At 36.4% G+C, this 20111-nt stretch overlaps 2 protein-coding genes across 3 annotated transcripts in view; both read right to left on the reverse strand.

Annotated features, from left to right (window-relative positions):
• The window catches only part of syt14a (synaptotagmin XIVa), a 47733-nt gene extending 33472 nt beyond the window's left edge, over positions 1 to 14261 (reverse strand). For both annotated transcript variants that reach the window (XM_087779285.1, XM_087779284.1), the window contains exons 1-2: positions 14251 to 14261; positions 2754 to 2801 (exon numbers count right to left, since the gene is read on the reverse strand). In XM_087779285.1, the coding sequence (XP_087635411.1) occupies positions 2754 to 2801; positions 14251 to 14257 (55 nt within the window). In that variant the 5' untranslated portion in view covers positions 14258 to 14261. The remainder of the gene's footprint in view (positions 1 to 2753; positions 2802 to 14250) is intronic.
• Positions 14262 to 16713: 2452 nt separating this feature from the next.
• LOC148060299 (uncharacterized) lies at positions 16714 to 18821 on the reverse strand. The gene is made up of 2 exons (XM_087780402.1): positions 18708 to 18821; positions 16714 to 18461 (listed from the first exon to the last, which is right to left on the reverse strand). The coding sequence occupies exons 1-2, from the start codon at positions 18819 to 18821 to the stop codon at positions 17493 to 17495; spliced, it is 1083 nt and encodes a 360-aa protein (XP_087636528.1). The 3' UTR covers positions 16714 to 17492.
• Between the last annotated feature and the right edge of the window lie 1290 nt (positions 18822 to 20111).

The following is a 20111-nucleotide window of genomic DNA, read 5'->3' on the forward strand; positions in this document are numbered from 1 at the left end:
GACGCTTCAAATATTCTCGTCTGACATTTCAGTAAATGTCAGTTTAGGGATCAGGATCTGACATTTTAAGCGGAGCTCCGTGTTTAAGGGTATTGTTTGTGCAGTTCTTTATTGTGGGATATATATTGAATAGCACAAAAACAATCATCACTCGGTGGGACGTCCACGAGGGCCCTCGCCGGCAGCAGAACTCCTACTCGCTCTCAGACCATCAGCGCATCGACGCCCACGGAGCTGATCACACATGCAAACACACCAGTGGAATATGAATCCTAACATCTCAGACAAAAGAAGTGACGAAGCCTGAATCATAATGAGTGAAACTGAGGATGTTACATATCGAGGTCAGCGGAACGGCCTTTACTTTGTTGTACTTTTATGGCCTTCTCCGAGTAGATGAATTATTCAATAGCAACTATGGTTGTGTGGCATTTTTCATACTTTAGAGACATTTTTGGCCATTTTTCATTGAAAAAAACGACTTCCTTTGTCCAAAAAACATCAAAATAATTCCAAGTATGGATGATCTGTAACGTCCCTCTTGTATTGAAGACCAGTTAGAGAAAATATTCTGGAAAAAAGTTAAATAGGTTTTTTATTACATAATATAAGGATATATCGCGATGTTTTTTATTTCCGATGCTGTATCGATATTATTATAATGCATTTTTTAACCTTTGAAATAACATTTTATTTTAATTCAAAGTTATTTTATGGTTTATATTTCAATAGTGTGTCTAAAAAAGCAATTAAACTGCCGGCTGTATGATGGCAGAAGTCATTACGTCTTCCGGAGCTAAAGGAACAATTCAATCCTACGATGACTGAGGACGAGAGGATACAGTCCACTAAATCAGCTTTGAAAACTGACCAATGAAAGCAGTTACGACTTTGTCAACTAAAGATAAAGATAAAGAACATAGATAAAAGAAAGACTAAGGATACAAAGACTAACATAGAACAGAACATCCAGATACTTTTACTCCACTCCTGCCCCCGAACTCAGAATTGTACAATTTAATAGCCCGAGGAATGAATGAGTCCTTGAGTCTATTTGTTTTGCACCTGGGAAGTATGGATGATCTGTAACTTCTCTCTTGTATTGAAGACCCGACATGAGAAATTATTGTGAAAAAAAGTTAAATAGGTTTTTATTTTGTAGTGGTGTAAGATGTTATTAATATGAGGATATATCGCGATGTTTTTATTCCCGATGCTGTATCGATATTATTATAATGCATTTTTTAACCTTTGAAATAACATTTTATTTTAATTCAAAGTTATTTTATGGTTTATATTTCAATAGTGTGTCTAAAAAAGACAATCATTTGAGTTGAGTTTTTATTTTAGAATAAACACTCAAATAGTTTATTCATTTGTGTGCTGCAATTGAACCTCTGGCCACTAGTTGTGTCATTTCTGCCGTGTCAAAGTAACAACAAAACCGGCGAAATAGCGGCGATGATTGAAAAAGAAAGGAAACACCAGAGTCCGGTAGCTTTTAAAGAAGATGTTTGGACTCATTTTGACTTAAAAACGGAGTTAAAATAATGAAACACTGACAGATACTGGATATCGGATGTTGCTCCAGGTTGTTTGAGACCATTATTGCACCTCATTTTTTTTTGCTAATATAAGTTTCCATTTTTTGTGAATATTTGGAGAAGCACTTTTCCTACAAGCAATTTCACATTTGATTAGAGAAAGTATTTGCTTTTTTCTTTGTTGTAAAAGCCAGAAAAAAGTGTTGTTTCATTAAAAGATCCAATTTATAGTCGTTTACTATAGTATCGAAATATTTTGTATAGTCGCTCTTATATAGTGATCGTATCGCTGGATTCTTGCCAATACACAGTACTCATATTTAGTTTACTGAAAGATCCCAGTAAGTCAGGGTTCAATCTCTCAAGAAAAGTTAGCAACAGTTGCTATCGACATATGGCTATACATTTTTGCCTGTACCTCTAAAAAGAAAAAGAACAGATTATTACCCGAAAATAATCCCAATCCTTAGATGACAAAGGTCAGAAAAAAAAAATGAGATAAAGCCAAATTTGGAAATGCAAAAATGTTTACGCCACTTGGTCTCTTGTTTAAAATGTACTGGAACTGAAGCCGTCCCTTCCAAGAAGGGTTGCCAAAAACACCATAAAACCTGCCAAACTAAACCAAAACAACAACAAAATAACATACAAACCTAATGACATACATAATGCAAAAGCGATAAACTTCAGGCCAGAATGGAAACAAACCTTACCAACATGGCAACAACGCTTCTAAGATGCAGGTACATATCTTAGAACTTTTTGCACATGGTTCCCTAACCGACATAGAAAAAGCACATTGAAACGCAGGTTGATATACGGCAGGGGTGGGCAAACCCGGTCCTCAAGGGCCGCAGTGGGTGCAGGTTTTTGTTCCAACCAATCAAGAGGACACCCCTTGACCAATCAGGTGTCTTAGGAGTGTAACCAGTTGATTGTCAGTCTGGTGTTGCTAGTTTAAGCTGAAAACTCACTGGTTAAAATGTACATACTTGATCGGTTGGAACAAAAACCTGCACCTACTGCAGCCCTTGAGGACCGAGTTTGCCCATCCCTGGTCTACAGGATCGGAAGTTTTGAAAATAGATCAAGGGTGAGACACATGACAAGGGAAACTCAAGAAGGATGGACGACACAAACTATGTAGGGAAAAGGATTACAAGTATTTAGTGGGGAACACTGGTGCATGGTTAAGGGGTGTGATCCTACCTTTTCTGACGCAGACCAACTCGTGGACACCACAGTTGCGCTCGCCACCTGGAAAGACATTGCAGGTTCAATGAAAAAAAAAGAAAAAGTGACGGGTGTGAATGATGGACGGACGTTACAGCTACGATAACGTATTGTGCAAATGATCTGACGGGGAAAAAACATAACTACCAACATAGAAAGTGAGGGGAAACAGAGGATGTTTTATAGATTGACAACGATTCTTCACTTCTTACGCTTATTTGGGTTCGGGTCGCAGGGTTAAGCTAGCCTGGTTCCTACACTCGCTGCCCTAAAAAAAAAACAGTCTGGGAATCGCTTGACCCGCTTCTGTTTGGAATTTCGAAAATTCGTCCCAACTCTGGACGAAGCGCGCCGATTGGTCCCTGCCATCGTCAGGGCTTGACCTTAACATCAACATGGCCGACAGATTTCTAAGCCGAATACAACAACACGGTCACGTGAATAATAAGGCGATCTGATTGGATCGCGGTACGGAAGGGTCATCCAATCGGAAGAGGCCCCGTCCAGCGTGCACCACTTGATGCTTTCATTACCTGATTTCGGATTCCAAAAGGAAGCGGGTCAAGCGATCCCAGACTGTTTTTTTTAGGGTAGCTAGCGTAGGAGCCTCCCCGGTAGAAATAGGATGGCACCCAGGATAGGGTAAAGCAGGGAGGCTGCAGTTGATTCAAAACTCTGCAGCGAGAATTCTGACTTGCTCTAGTAGAAGAACTCACATTTCTCCGATCCTTAAAACTCTTCACTGGCTTCCAGTTTCTTTCAGGATCAACTTTAAAATTCTGGTTCTTACTTTCAGAAAAAAAAATTCTATCTCAAAACCAATGTCGATCAATGTTTTTGTGTTATTCAAAGAGCAATTGTCCTACATTCTACAACTATTCATGGTCAAGCTACTCCTTCCATCAGTGATCTGATCCAGCCTTACACCCCAGCTCGGGATCTGAGGTCTGTGGATCAGAATCTACTGATGGTTCCTCGCACACGGTTCAGGACCAGAGGAGAGAAATCCTTCCAGACTGTTGCTCCTAAGCTTTGGAACGATCTCTGTGTTTGATGATCTACTGACTCCTTCAAGAAACATCTTAAGACACTTTTATTTGTGCTTTTCCTTGATTTTCTGAGACTCCTGTGTTGTTCTCAGTATTATCTTGACCTTTAAAATAAAATTGAATTTTGTTTTGTTTGTTGAAGCGCTTTGTGACCCTGGTCTGGAAAAGCGCTATACAAATACAAATTACTTACTTACTTAATTACTTTCCTTGCCCCAGCTACATTATCTAGCTCTTCCCGGGGGACTCCAAACTGTTCGCAGACCAGCTGAGAGACAGCGTGTCCTAGGGTCCGCCCTGTGGTCTACTACTGGTGGAATACGCCCTGAACACCTCATATTGGAGAGATCCTGAAGGCACCTTAATCGGATGCCAAAGCCACCCAAACTGACTCTTCTAAACGCAGAGGAACAAAGGTTCTACTCCCGGACAACCTTGCTCAAGTCATTTCCTACACATGAACAGAGGTAAACCCTAGGGTTGCACAAACATACCCTTCACGTATCTTCTAGCAGACTGCAGAATGGATTCTACAAGAGCAACCCCTAGGGATACTCGGAAGAAAGGAACCACATCAGTCAATGTCGGTTTAATCAATAGACAAAGATTTGGGATACGTAACCCTCAGAGATATCGTAGGACATTAAGAGTTGTCTGGTAAGGTGGCCTTTACATACTGGTAATCCAAAATCCCAATGGACATGGCCAGCTGTGGGAGGGTGTCACTGTGATAACTTGGACAAATCTTCCATATTATCTAGATAACTGCTTCACTACAGCTCTCGGCAACAAAAAGAAAAACAGCTCCGAGACACTTTGACTAAGTGGACGTTCTTGTCACATCCCTCGCACAACCAGCCCACACTGACTGATGACTAATATCACTGCCTCTGTATTATCGTGGAAAGATGATGAAAATGAAAGTTATCTAAAACTTTATAATTGCTTATATAACAAATGAACAATGTTTTGATGTCGACCTGAGAAGTGTGATGAACGATGCATTCAAACATTAAAGCTAAATTAATGATGAATTAGAAGAATCCTAAAGTATTTGACTATATATGGCTCAATTTTACGTACATTTTAATTCATATTTATCCCTAATGACTATGTGATGATTTTCTTTTTCCTAGTAGATATCTGTTTAAATGTGTTGAAACACACTTTATAACAAGATCATTTTGATAGTAGTTTTGAGGTAATTTACTTCATGAGAAGGTCAATTAATAAAAATGGCATTACGTGCTTTTTTTCATTCTTTTTATCCTTTATTTATCCAGGTTATTCTCATTGAGATTAAAATCCCTTTTAATCCAGCACCAGGATGAGTCCAAAACACAGTTACACACAAAAAACAAATACAATAAGTTCAATAGTAAGTGCAGTCGTACAACATAAGAGAATAAAAAATAAATAAATAGATTTCTGACTAAAAACGGTCAGAATTTCGTCCGACATAAAACGTGTGTAAACAAAATAATAAGATAAAGGGAAAAGCAATTTTTTTGGTTATATTCAGAATTGAAATCGTAATAGAAATCTCAATTAAATCCGAATTTAAAAATAAAACAAATATATTACTTTGGCTCCAACTTTGACAAGGGACCGATAATTAAATTTTTACTTTCTAATGTGTGTTGTGCAAGCGAGTTATGGTATTTATCTCATTGCTATCAAAGACATTTCTAATGCTAACACATTTTTCATATTATATAGACAAAAAAAAACTACCTCAAAAGAGGGTTAAGAATGAGCAGCTTGGCAGAGGTCTGCGCTCAGAGTTGTGGCGATACCTTAGGTTGAACCACCACAGTTAATACTTCACTACACAGTTTTTCTACTGGGAAATAAACTACAATAAATGTTTTTTTTTTTTAAATAGGGCTGTGTATTTGCAAGAATTTGGCGAGAGGATACGCATCACGATGCATGTGTGACGATAAGAAATATTGTGATATATTGCAATACTGTAGGAACAAGGACATATTGTTTCTTTTAAATAAACAGTTTTTCTGACTTTTACAACAAATAAATGAACAAATACTTCTCTAATCAAATGTCAAAGTGTTTGTAGGAATGTGCTTCTCAAAATGTTATTAAAAAATGTAAACTTATATTAACAATGAAGTGCATTAACACAAACAAGCTGGAGCGACATGTAATATCCAGTATCTGTCAGTGTTTAAAACAAAGTTTGAAGTTGAAAAATTAAAGACAAAACGAGTCCAAACATTGGCTTTAAAAGTATCTTGAGCCTGGTGTTTACTTTCTTTTTTAATCATCGCTGCCATTTTGCCAGTTTTTTTTGTTACTTTGGCACGAGGGAAATGACGAATGTTGCCAACTAGTGGTCAGGGGTTCAATTGCATCACACAAATGAATAAACACTTTGAATATATAAGCGTTAATTGTAAAATAAGAATAGAATGATTGTCTTTCATACAAACACCAATATAAACCATCAAATAAAATGTTATTTCAAAAGGTAAAACAAATATATATTTATTTATTATACAAAATATTAATACAGTGCTACTGAATATTGATACAGTATCAGGACTGAAAACATTGCAGTGTACCTTTGTATCTATATTTTCATTATGATTAATAGATTAGATTGAGAAAAGAACCCAAAAACACCGAAGAGTTATAAAAGAAATGATCAAAAAAAGCAACAACCAACACAAAGAACACATACAGTATCTATGTAGAGTTTTTTTTGTGAGACATTCATGAGGTTTGCAGAAAGCAGGTGAAAAAAAAAAGGTTTTAAAAGTGTTTAAAAGATCCGTTATTATGGGAATAAACGATTAAAAGAGTAGATTTTAGGTTCGTATCACGATCAGAAGCGTCACACATGAAGGCAGCGAACACATGATTCAACAGATTCAACATCCTCTCCCTTGAGTGATCGACGAGCCAGAAAATAGAAATTCACGTCTAACAAGAATTTTTCATTTCTGTCGTCCAGAAGATACAAGCGGCAGCTGCGAGTGGGAGGAAACTCTCGCTCACTCGACGCCACACTTGTCAAAAAATAACAACTCCACTGTGCGCTTCACGAAAAAACACACAATGCCTCGCATCGCGTTTATTGTTCCTCGGATTTGAATCTTTGTGTCGAGCTTGTGCGGCGATGAAATGACGCTTTTGAAGCTGACATTTGATAGAGAGATGTGTGATGGAAGGAAGAGGAAGTACTTTTCCTAGACGTGGTAATGGACGATTAAGAACTTCCTGATGACATTAAGTTGAATTACTGTTGTCGCGTTAAGCGCCGAAAACCCGGGGGCCACATGTGTTACCTTTTACTGTATTAATGTGGCCCCTAATGCACATTAATAACTGGACTATTGCAACATATTTTCATGTCTCAACAAGAAGGATCTGTCTCGCCTGCAGTTGATTCAGAACTCTGCAGCCAGAATTCTGAGCCGCTCTAGTAGAAGAACTCACATTTCTCCGATCCTTAAAACTCTTCACTGGCTTCCAGTTTCTTTCAGGATCAACTTTAAAATTCTGGTTCTTACTTTCAGATCTATTCATGGTCAGACCTTCCATCAGTGATCTGATCCAGACTTACACCCCAGCTCGGGCTCTGAGGTCTGTGGATCAGAAATCCACAGACCTCAAATCCTTCCAGACTGTTGCTCCTAAGCTTTGGAACGATCTCTGTGTTTGATGATCTACTGACTCCTTTAAGAAACATCTTAAGACACTTTTATTTGTGCTTTTCCTTGATTTTCTGAGACTCCTGTGTTGTTCTCAGTATTATCTTGACCTTTAAAATATATACTTCATTGAATTTTGTTTTGTTTGTTGAAGCGCTTTGTGACCCTGGTCTGGAAAAGTGCTATATAAATAAAGATTACTTACTAACTTACTAATGACGTCAATATGAAAAGATAAAAGTTATCATGTACAAAGATGGTTATTTTAAATATAAGTAAAGGACTATATATATATATATATATATATATATATATATATTGAATACAGTCTTTGCTCTTAAATTTAATTTCTTTAAGCTCTTAAAGATTTTTTTTTTTTTTTGCCTCAAAATATAAAATTCCCATAAAATGAAATTAACATTATACAGTAAAATACACATTTTTACTCTTAACTTTTATAATTAGACTTTTCTATGTTTATTTTTCCTTTTTTAAAGCAGCAATATGTCACATTTTTCATTAATTTGTCTTTTTTTCCTATTATTTTCTATAATGATGTTCAGTCAACACTCGTGTAGTAGAATTATTTTTTGAAAGTGACCACGAAGATTAAAAAAAATGACAAAACCAACATAAATCTTCAATCTTCAAAAATTCAATTAATGAAGTCTGAAAGAGAAATAAATAAATGTATTTTGTAATGTAATGTAGTTAAAAACTTGTAATTTGTGACGACAAAGATATAATAATATTTAAATAATGTACTTTTTTTCTTTTTTTTTAAATAAAAGGTAACATTTACAAAACATTATTTTAATTTAATTGTATATAAATAAATATAAATGGGAATTTAATCAAGCAAAATAAATGCCACATTTCTAAAATAATGAAACCCCAAAAAAACACTTATATTAAACAAAATACATCATCTTAAGAATGGTAAATACTTTTATTAATATTGCTATTGTTATGTATATTTGTTTCCGATCATAGGTTTACTAAAAAAAAGGAACATGTCAACTACTGAAAATGAAATAAACGATTTGTTTTTAAGATCATTTTTATTACATTAAACGGGTCAAAGTACAAAAAGGTGAACTAAATTACATGCAAGAATATTTATGACACTGCAGTTACATAATTCAAATGTTTTTGGGACCATTTTTATGGCTTTAAATTCCTTTTTTTTTCATCATATTAATGCTTTTTCTTTGTCACAGCAAACATTATAATAAATGACTCTGTATTGCATGTAATTAAATGTAAAGAAAAGGAAAAATGTATCTGTAACACAACCTAAAGAACCATTATCCTCTCAATAATCAATCAATATCTGTGACTTTATCTACTTTCTTCTCCACAGAGACCGTCTTCTCTCCAGTTTGTCCCACTTTCTTCTTTAGGTCCTTCATTATTCAAGCAGGAGAAGCTGGTTTCATAACTTCCGTCATAAACATGTTATATAGAGAAACTAGACGGAGGGTCGAGGCTGCACTTAAAGTTGAGTCTTAATTGATTTGACACGTCTAGACAGTCTGGGCGACACCAGAGTGCTGCGAGTGTGTGTCGGTTTCTAGATAAAAATGGATTTTGGTTGCCGTTACTTTTTTCCGTGTGTTTAATGTTTGATATTTAAGCCGCTAATCTACAAATACACAAGTAGTTATGAGCTAAATGGGACAGCGGGTGACATTAGTGATGCAAAAATGTCTTCATAAAGTGTGAATAACATCATTTCCACTGTTTGTTTTTTTGTTCATTATTAACAAGAATATTCTTAAAAGTCTGATACAGAACTAATAATAAAAAAGTATTTTATTCCATTAGTAGTGCAGTATCATCGTTGGGTAAATATGCTAAGCTAAGAGGCTAAAAACAAACCGATCGTTAAAAAGACGACTTTAAAATAGTGCGAGTAGTTGTGTGTCTGAAGGTTAATCCCCCTGCCTTTCGCCCTATGTAGCTGGGAGTTACAGTAACAGGAATAAACAGTAGAAAAAAAATTAAATAATTACAAAAAAATTACAATATGCACAAGAGTTGACATAGAACTAGCAACGAACATAATAATAATAAAACAATATTTAATATAAATATATACATGTATTTTTCATCAAAATTAAGATACTTTAATACATTATTACTATAATACTTAACCCATGTGTTATCTCAGGGTCAGGTTTACCCCGTAGGCCTGAAAACAAATGTGTTTGTGGTATCCCCTGTGTTGTCTCTGGGTCAAGTTGACCCGGAGGCCTGAAAACAAACGTGTTTGTGGTATCCCTTGTGTTGTCTCTGGGTCAAGTTGACCCGGAGGCCTGAAAACAAATATTTGTGGTATCCCTTGTGTTGTCTCTGGGTGAAGTTGACCCGGACGCCTGCAAACAAACGTGTTTGTGGTATCCCCTGTGTTGTCTCTGGGTCAAGTTGACCCGGAGGCCTGAAAACAAATGTGTTTGTGGTATCCCCTGTGTTGTCTCTAGGTCAGGTTGACCCGGAGGCCGAAAAACAAACGTGTTTGTGGTATCCCTTGTGTTGTCTCTGGGTCAAGTTGACCCGGAGGCCTGAAAACAAACGTGTTTGTGGTATCCCTTGTGTTGTCTCTGGGTCAAGTTGACCCGGAGGCCTGAAAACAAAAAAAATTGGTATCCCTTGTGTTGTCTCTGGGTCAAGTTGACCCAGAGGCCTGAAAACAAATATTTGTGGTATCCCTTGTGTTGTCTCTGGGTCAAGTTGACCCGCAGGCCTGAAAACAAACGTGTTTGTGGTATCCCCTGTGTTGTCTCTGGGTCAAGTTGACCCGGACGCCTGCAAACAAAACGTGTTTGTGGTATCCCCTGTGTTGTCTCTGGGTCAAGTTGACCCGGAGGCCTGAAAACAAATGTGTTTGTGGTATCCCCTGTGTTGTCTCTAGGTCAGGTTGACCCGGAGGCCGAAAAACAAACGTGTTTGTGGTATCCCTTGTGTTGTCTCTGGGTCAAGTTGACCCGGAGGCCTGAAAACAAACGTGTTTGTGGTATCCCTTGTGTTGTCTCTGGGTCAAGTTGACCCGGAGGCCTGAAAACAAAAAAAATTGGTATCCCTTGTGTTGTCTCTGGGTCAAGTTGACCCGGAGGCCTGAAAACAAATATTTGTGGTATCCCTTGTGTTGTCTCTGGGTCAAGTTGACCCGCAGGCCTGAAAACAAACGTGTTTGTGGTATCCCCTGTGTTGTCTCTGGGTCAAGTTGACCCGGAGGCCGAAAAACAAACGTGTTTGTGGTATCCCTTGTGTTGTTGCTGGGTCAAGTTGACCCGGAGGCCTGAAAAGAAAAGTGTTTGTGGTATCCCTTGTGTCGTTTCTGGGTCAAGTTGACCTGGAGGCCTGAAAACAAATGTGTTAGTGGTATCCCCTGTGTTGTCTCTGGGTCAAGGTCAATGGTTATAACACAATGTTAAAAAACTTTTTTTACAAACTTTAAACTTAATAACTCGTCTCTAATGGAATGAACATTGTCCGGGAGATAAAGATGAAAGATCACACCTTAATAATCAAAAATATTAGTGTCTGAGGTGCGGAAATATATCTAGCAGCTCACATGTGTCTTACATAATGTACAATTCTTTAAAAAATATCTCATGTATTTTTGATGCAAGTTTTTGTCAAATCAGGATTTTTTTTTTTTAAATCACATAAATATTGAATTTGTTTCTTGTAGACACAAGGAAACAACTTATAATATAAAAAAGAGAACATACGTGTTGACGCTGAATAAACCAGTTAAAGTCATAATCTCTGCTGGATCAATAATGCGATTGTTTGCGACATCAGGTCGATAAATCTCTGATGACTTCAGTAATCTCTTTAGGAAGCCAATTATTTGCTTACGCACGTTAACGACAGCGTTTCCCGGTCGTGGATGACGACTGGAGCTTCATCGACTCGTTCACACGAACCACGCAGGAGAAACAGAATCGGTTCCAGAAAAGCCAATTAGTCGTCCGAGGACGTCGCAGATTAGAAGCTCACATGGCAACGCTCGACTCAAGGCGCTGTGTTCGGCTCCTGGGATTTGAGTCAGACCGTCATCTCAGACTTCTGCTCCGCCACAGGAAGATGGAGAGAAGGTGACAACACTTTTATTTTTAGAAGCACCATTGTTACAGTGAAATTTGATTGTTGAATTAAACCTCTTTCTTTTCTCAATCCTGTCTGAGACCATGGTTCTCAGTCTGAGATGAAATCCTTCCACTTGAAGAAGGTCTTGGGATCTTTTTCGTGAGTGAAGGTTAAGGGAGACTGATCCATCATGGCAAGGAAAGAGCTGAGCTAAAAGACAAATCTTTCCATTTGTGTTTTTGATCCTAGTTTCTGTAGTCAGTACACCGTTTGGGATCCGGGATGGCCTGTTTCGATCCTTCATTTTTTTTACGGCAACTAGATTCGGACAAAAATGTCGGGTAGAACACGATCTGGAAAATCATCGATCCATTTGCACATTCAAAATACACAATTTTATTTAAAAAGCTGATGACGTAGTGTCTATTCGAGTCTTAAATCGTCGATTTTATGGAAAAAAAGCGGGAAACATTAATCGTGTCTATACATTCTAATGGTTACAATCAAGATAAATATTAAGATGTTCCAGGGAAAGTTTTGGTTGGCCAACATGTCAAGAAAACATGACATTAGCTCTGCAGTTGTTTGTGTCGACGACTGAAGTAAAAGAGGTTAATGGTTCATTTAAAACTCCCAGTTTTAAATAAATTAAAAATAATTGTGTCATGTTTCAACTAAGACTAAATGTACACAGATTACACTATTCGTTTTCCTCTTCATCTGTCATTAAATTGATACTTTGATTATACTCGAGTATACAATACATTCTTGGCTATATAAATAAAAATGATGTTTTTAAATGCAACTGTGACGCTGAGTATTTCCCAAATCGTGAACTGACACTATAATATAGTACTCTGCTTTTTTTATGCAAGTAAAAAAATAACATGCGATTTAAGCTCAATTATTGTTGAGCTTGAATACAGGGTTTCATCTTGGTCTGTAAATTAACTTTTCATAAGTTTATAAAAGGACAAGAATGTAATTTAATTAATATTATTTGCCGACATAAACAGATATTTCAAAATCCTTCGATCAGTTAAGTCCATCAAACAGCCAATATAATAAACGTAGAGCCCAGAAAATACTCAATAGATTTAGATCCGAGATACAATTATACATATCCAGGTTTTTGACAAGTACTCAGTTGTAGTATGTACTAGGGGTGTGTGTTGGCAAGAATCTGACAATACGATACAGGGGCAATAGTATTGCATATATATCCCAATCCAGTAGGAGCATAGATATATACGTAGTATTGTCCGAGTACTCGACGCTGGTGTTACAGACGAAACTGCTTTCATTTGTTTTGTAATCAAAATATGTCCAAAGATCAACTTTAAAAGCTGCTTTAAGAGTCAACTGTATCCTCTCATCCTCAGTCATTGCGGGGATCTCTCAGGACTTTATTGTTCCTTTTGCAGTAAAGACTGCTAGTGGCCAGAGGTTCAAGCGCAACAGAAAAATTAATTAACGCTGTGAATATTTGCATGTAAATTGTGTATAAAAAACAATCCAATTATTTTATTTTAAACTACTTTTTTCAACTGTAAACTAAAAATAAAAGAACTGTGGTTAAAATATAACATGTTTGAAAGCCAAAACAAATAACAAATAATGTTGTTGTTTTTTTGTTTTGTTTTTATGATACAGTGCTGTTGAGTATTATACAGTATCTAGAAAAAAAAATTGTGATATATAGCCATATTCATATTATCCAACACCCCTACTATGTACCTACAAATCCACTTAAACAGGTAAATATGCTAAGCTAAAAGGCTAAAAACAACACGATGTTGTTGTGTGTCTAAAGGTTAATCCCCTGCTGCCTTTTACCCTTTGTAGCTGGGAAATACACTACAGACTTTTGCAAACACAGTTCCAGGAACAAACAGTAGAACAAAAATGAAACGAGAATATGAGCGAGAGTACTTTTGTATTCTGTTACATATTTTTGATCACTCTTTTTTTTTTTAAACCGTTATCTTTCTTCAGGAGCAAGTGTTTCTTTCTGCCGGTTCAGAAGTAAACTGGAAAAGGTGTAAACAATATTTTAAAGAAGTTTATTCTGAACTCAGTTATGCTGGGTTTCAAATACAAATAAATAAATGTTACAAAACTATTATAAATACACAATTATTTGCTTAAAAAATACTTTTAGCCTTCTACTTTCTAGTCACATATACATTTTCTTTTTCTTTTTTTTTTTTAGAAACTCTCTGCCTGTCTCAAAATACTCTTATGTAGCTTAATAAAAAACAATTTATACTTTTAAATCCTCCTTCATAAAAGCTGCTTACAAAGTTACATAAGAGCGCGAAGGTAAAAAGTAGCAGCAGGTAAACTAAACAGGTGCTCAAGCTAACTAAAGTTTTCAAGCGGAATTGAAAGCGTGTTTGAAGTAAAATCATGTTGTTGTTGTAAATAAGGAAAAAATGAACTTTAGGTTAGTTTAAAATGTAATATTTAAAGAGGAAAAACAGACTTTTCTTCCAGCTCCATTCAACACCGCTGCTGCCTCACGTACATGAACCTGGTTAAAATGAACCCCAATTGTGTGGAAAATATCGTTTATATGAGAGTAATTTGCCGATATATATAAAGAAGAAAAGGATATTAAAGTCAGAGGAGAAGGAGAAACGCTTTACTCACCGTCCATCGCCATCATGTTCTGTTTTGACTCCTGACGAGGCGCCGGTGAAGAAGCTGGATCAGTCCATGGTGAGACGACGGAGGTGTTTGAGGGGGGGACAGGAAGTGGTGCGGTCCGGTTATTTAAAATCTTATTTCATTAAGTAAATAAAGAAAATATATTTTAAAATAATTCCAAACACAAACAGGTTTATGATTTCTGATCATATTCGGTTTATAATTATTATTCTTTCCTTTTTGAAATTATTTAATTTCTTCAATAAATCTTTATTGACAAGACCGTTTGGACATTTACTTCCGCCTCATCATCATGGATGTAAATATTTCCAATCAAACATTTAATTTTGAACACAGATTTTTTTCAGCATAAAAATCAGAGCTTTACATTTTTAATGCCATCAAATATTTTTCAATGTACAAATTAATTAAGAGTACAATTTAATGTGAAAAAAAGATTTCCGATTAAATGTGTAGAAAAATAATGAACGGAAAAAAAAAGAAAAGGTAATATATATTCAATATTTTTCATTGATTCACTTATTAAGTAGACAGTGGAAAAATGTGAAGGTTTTAAATCTACAAATTCAGATTTTGATGCTGTAAAAATTCTGTGTTAGACACTTATTTATAATCTAAATGCACACATTTACTTCCATATAAATTCATTTTTACCTTTTTAAGGTAAAGTTTTTTGGCGGATCTAGTATTTATAACAATATTTCTTATCGGAAGAAAAGTGCGTATTTACTGAGAACTGCATTTATTACAAATATAAGAAGCATTATAATATCTTTAGTTTAAATGAATTAAACAATAGGAAACAATTAATTATTTTAAGATTTAGTGGTTTTAACATTCTTAACAGAAAAATGTATTAAAATTCAATAAATTAGAAATAAAATAATCAGCCATTTATTGGTTTAGTCAGTTAGTACAGTTGTATCAAAGTAACACAATGTTTTCATCTCAACAGACAAACTCAGATTTCCCGTCAACAATCTGTCTATCGAGCTTTTCTGTTGTTACCATGGGAACAGATCCAAAATGATGTTGTTGTTTTTAAAAAAAAATGTAACTCCTTTCAAATAAAGAACACAGTTTTAACCCCAGTGTGGTTTATTTGGATACAGCATAAAAGTATTAATATTAATATAATAATAATATTTATTCTGCTTCCAAATAATTAAAAAAGCACAAAAAGTCAAAGAAATTAATTCAAATAATTGGCCTCGTCTTTGCCAAACCATTTGTCATTTTACCTCAACGAACTGATAGGAAATAAATGAAAAGATTGGAAAAACAATTTCAATAAAAATTCAATAAAGTTCTACCTAACCTAAGCTAAAAGAGAATAATAAAATTAAAAATACAAATAAACACTGCAGAATTGTTAAGTAGGGTTACTATTAACAACTGTCAAAAATCCTATGAGTCAGAAATATATTTAAATATATATATATATTTTTAAAGTAAATAGAAATATACTTAAAATACACAATTAAAAAGGGTTGAAAATCGTCTATAAATGAGAATTTTACGAAATTTTGTTGACATAAATGTAGAATAAAATAACATAATAATAATAATAACAATAATAAGAAGAAGAAGAAGAACAAATGATAATTCTAACTAATAACTGAATTAAAATGAAAAAAGAAGAATGAAAAGTCCTACAAAACAGGACTGGATGCGAAAGAGCTAATAATATAATTTTATAACAATAAACTCAAAATCAAATCACAGTTGGTCCACATCTGTCTCAATAAAGGTGGAAAACGAGCGACTATTATGGGCTAGAGGAGACAAACGTGCGGTTTAAAGACAACCAGGGGCAGGATTTGTTAATAATTCAGAGCAAAAGTCCAGCACATGTACATCAGTCCTGTTTACGCGCATCTATTTTTAGCTGCCATGTCCTCTGCCAGCCTCCTCTTCCTGTTGTCATAGTAATGGGCGTCCATTAGCTTCCTGCTACAACCCGCTCGCCGTCAGAGATATGGTCATGTGACCTTGAGGGGGTTTTGTTTGTGTGTTTGTTGACAAACAGCAACAGATGAGTCTCAAAGATCTAAGATGAGACACATCAGTCTTCTGTGATCTACAACATTTATCTGCCCGTCCAACAACCTTTTTAAATCTAATACAAACTGTTGCCATAGAAACAGCATCCCACGTATGGATGAGAGCACTAAAAGTTTAAAGAAGAAATAGTCTTTGTCGTTTATTTGTTGCACAACATCAGAGAAAAAAGAATACGTTTACAATTATCATTTTGACTTTTACATGTCTGGAATGTGGTTAATTCAAATATCAAATTCTATCAAAATATATATATATAATTAATTTAAAATATATTTCATCTATTTGGATTGAGGTTAGTAATAGCTCTAAACGGTTGTTTTTTTAACGAGAGTAAATCACGACGCCACCTCCTGGACAAACAGAATATTGCGATTGAGATGACGCGTTTAGACAGAACTTTATTGATCCCTCAGGAGGTGTCCTTCGGGAAATTATTTTTCCAATTAGAATACAGCAATACAGACGATAATTCATTTTAAATAAAGAAATAAGAACTAGAACAAAGTTTATATAAAAAGAAAGTGTTTAGGAAAAAAAAACATTTTTTAATTACTTGCTTTTTTGAAATGGCCGAATTTCTCATTCAATACTACTTTAAAGCTGATTATGGAAGTAGATCAATACCATCAAAATATTAAATGGTAAATGCCATCGATTTAACGCACTTAGCAGACTTTTTACTGATGTTTACTGACACAACAGAACTTGATTTTCGGAGAGAATAAACAACATTATGAAAAAAGGTAAAGATGTTACAAATAAACATTTAAGAACCACTTTGGTCTCCCTTTCACCTCATGTTACCAACACATTTCTGGTCGTAAATGTAACCTTTTCTGCCTTTTGACACTCGCGCGGAAAGTTCAACTTCCGGTTAAAGGTTTTCAAAATAACAGAACGCGTAACAAAATAAAAGCATTCAAAATCCTCGCAAATGTTTTTTGCTTTTTTCTCAGAAAGATGGGAGACATTTAGAAACATCCACTGTGTTCTCTGGCTTGTCAAATAGGATCCATCATTATTGAATTGAAGCAGTTGGTGATGTCATCAGATAGGAGATTAAAAAGGAGATTAATGACTTTGTTTTCTGTAGAAAATATTTGAAAAAAGATGAAGAGACATCATTGAAACAGAGAAATCAAAGAAAAGCCGTTGAAGCCTCAGAGAGTCTCTGACTGCGCATCTGCTGACGCTGGAGACAGATCCAACATCTCCACTTCCTCCACAGGTGCTGGGAGCTGCTCTCTACTCCTGCTCCTCCAGACCACAGCAACAACAACAACAACAACAACACACATCATGGAGATCACAACACTGAGTAGCACAGACCGCACTAGATGGTGATCAACCTCTGGCTCTCCAAACATTACAAGGGTCTTAGATGTGAACACACAACGATAGCCTTTCATAATCACACACCAGAACTCTCCGCTGTCTTCCAGAGAGATGTTAGTGATCACCAGGCCCGGGTCGGAACTGAAGATTATCTTGTCTTCTTGTCCTTGATATGATACACGTGATTGTCTTCCTTCAGTTCCGTTTGTCTTCATGAACCAGCGAATCTCATCAGGCTGTTTCCAGTCGCCACATTGTAGAGTCACGTTTTCCCCTCCAGTGAAGAACACGTCAACAGGCGGGTCAGACTCAGGACACACATACAGGTAGTAATAATCATTATACTGACCACTGCGCTCACAGATGTATTCACCTGTGTGGTCCAAGGTCAGTGATGGAATCATCAGAGTGTAGTTGTGACTCTCTTCATATTTCATCATTGAATAAATCTTCCACACATGTGGTTTGTTTCCAGTGATGTCAGTGCAGTTCAACTCCAGACTCTCTCCCACCCGGCTGTGAATGTAATTTGATTGTATAAAACCATAAAACTCTTCCAGTACTTCACAGCCCTGATGGTTCTTCTCCAGACAGTAATAATTGAAATGACCAGAACTTACGCCAAACGTTACCAGAAGAGATGGTTTGTTCTTCACTTGCTGTAGTTTGTACTTTGAAGATGTTTCATCGTCGATTAAAGCTAAGTCAAAATGTCTTGTTCTGAGGTTATGTTGACCCGAAGCCCACTGGACACTCTGGTTTGGTCCCGCACCGTCACAAGTCAGCTCCAGTGTCTGTCCAACATAAGGGTTGAAGTGCTGACGTCTCATCTTTCGTGTGTCAAAAACCAGGAGAGTGGAGTTCTTCTCGTGCGTCACGTTGTTCTGGGTCCAGCACTGTTCTTGGTACTGACCCGAGTCTGAAACCTCCAGAGGGTCTATTCTGTAAGCAGCTCCTGTCTGCGGCCTGGAGTCATGATGCTGTGAAGAGTTCCACAGAAGTTGCTTCTCCTCACCGATCCATCTTGAGATCAAGCAGACGTCATCAGCTGTTCTGTTCAGGACGAAGTCATGAGAGTCTCCTTCCATCTTGAGGACCTCAGCGAGGATGTTGTTGGAGAAGAACGCCACCAGCAGCAGGATCGGTGCAGCCATGTCTGCGTCTGAGTGAGATTCAACTCTGCTGCTGCTGCTTCATGATCTCAATCTCCTCACCATCAGCAGCTTCTCACCTACGATGGGTGGAACTACACAATATCATCTGGAGGATGCTATGCAGGCTACTTCCTGTTAGCTTTATCAGGTGTGAAGCGTCAACAGAAACGGTTGTGAACGCATATGATTCACACTATTTTAATGCAATTCAGCTAAAAACATAATTATTGCTTCATTCAATTTACTTTTTCACTTTTATCAGTTAATTTTCGCAAAACCTGGCACTTTAAACAATATTAACATCACATTAACATAATTTAAAGGCATATAATGACAGAATAAAAGTTCTCCGATGTTTTTTAACTTTTTTTTTTAAAAATGACCGGCAAATCGTCTGATGGTGAGCTCCACAGCTTCACTCTGATGGTGAGCTCCACAGCTTCACTCTGATGGTGAGCTCCACAGCTTCACTCTGATGGTGAGCTCCACAGCTTCACTCTGATGGTGAGCTCCACAGCTTCACTCTGATGGTGAGCTCCACAGCTTCACTCCGATGGTGAGCTCCACAGCTTCACTCCGATGGTGAGCTCCACAGCTTCACTCTGATGGTGAGCTCCACAGCTTCACTCTGATGGTGAGCTCCACAGCTTCACTCCGATGGTGAGCTCCACAGCTTCACTCTGATGGTGAGCTCCACAGCTTCACTCTGATGGTGAGCTCCACAGCTTCACTCTGATGGTGAGCTCCACAGCTTCTCTCTGATGGTGAGCTCCACAGCTTCACTCTGATGGTGAGCTCCACAGCTTCACTCTGATGGTGAGCTCCACAGCTTCACTCTGATGGTGAGCTCCACAGCTCCTCTTACTTGATTCCATTTTTAGCCAGAGCACAAGTAAAAAAAAAAGACAGATAAAAGCCAATTTTTTAAAGATTTCTTGGCGCACACATCTCATAACTTACTGAAAATATCTAAACTGATGCAGCAGTGATGATGTCACCTGATCGTTTAAGTATGATCCAGTAACTCGGTACTCGTTTGGTTTTGTCTGGTGACTCTGTTATGTTGAATTGAAGCCTTCGTATTTTTTTATATTGAATTTAAAAGACTACGAATTTAAAAATATTGGAATTAAAATACAACAAATATTGAATAATTGAAATTAAAATATAACAAATATTGAATAATTGAAAATTAAATATAACAAATATTGAATAATTGAAATTAAAATAAAACAAATATTGAATATTTGAAATTAAAATATAACAAATATTGAATAATTGAAATTAAAA

The sequence above is a fragment of the Callionymus lyra genome, chromosome 18 (assembly GCF_982586985.1).
Source record: "Callionymus lyra chromosome 18, fCalLyr1.hap1.1, whole genome shotgun sequence".
NCBI lineage: Eukaryota > Metazoa > Chordata > Actinopteri > Syngnathiformes > Callionymidae > Callionymus > Callionymus lyra.

Coding starts and splice junctions, on each gene's coding strand:
- LOC148060299 (XM_087780402.1), bottom strand. CDS start 18,821: ATGGCTGCACCGATCCTGCTGCTGGTGGCGTTCTTCTCCAACAACATC. Junction 18,462..18,707: donor TGAACAGAACAGCTGATGAC/GTCTGCTTGATC, acceptor TATGTTGGACAG/ACACTGGAGCTGACTTGTGA.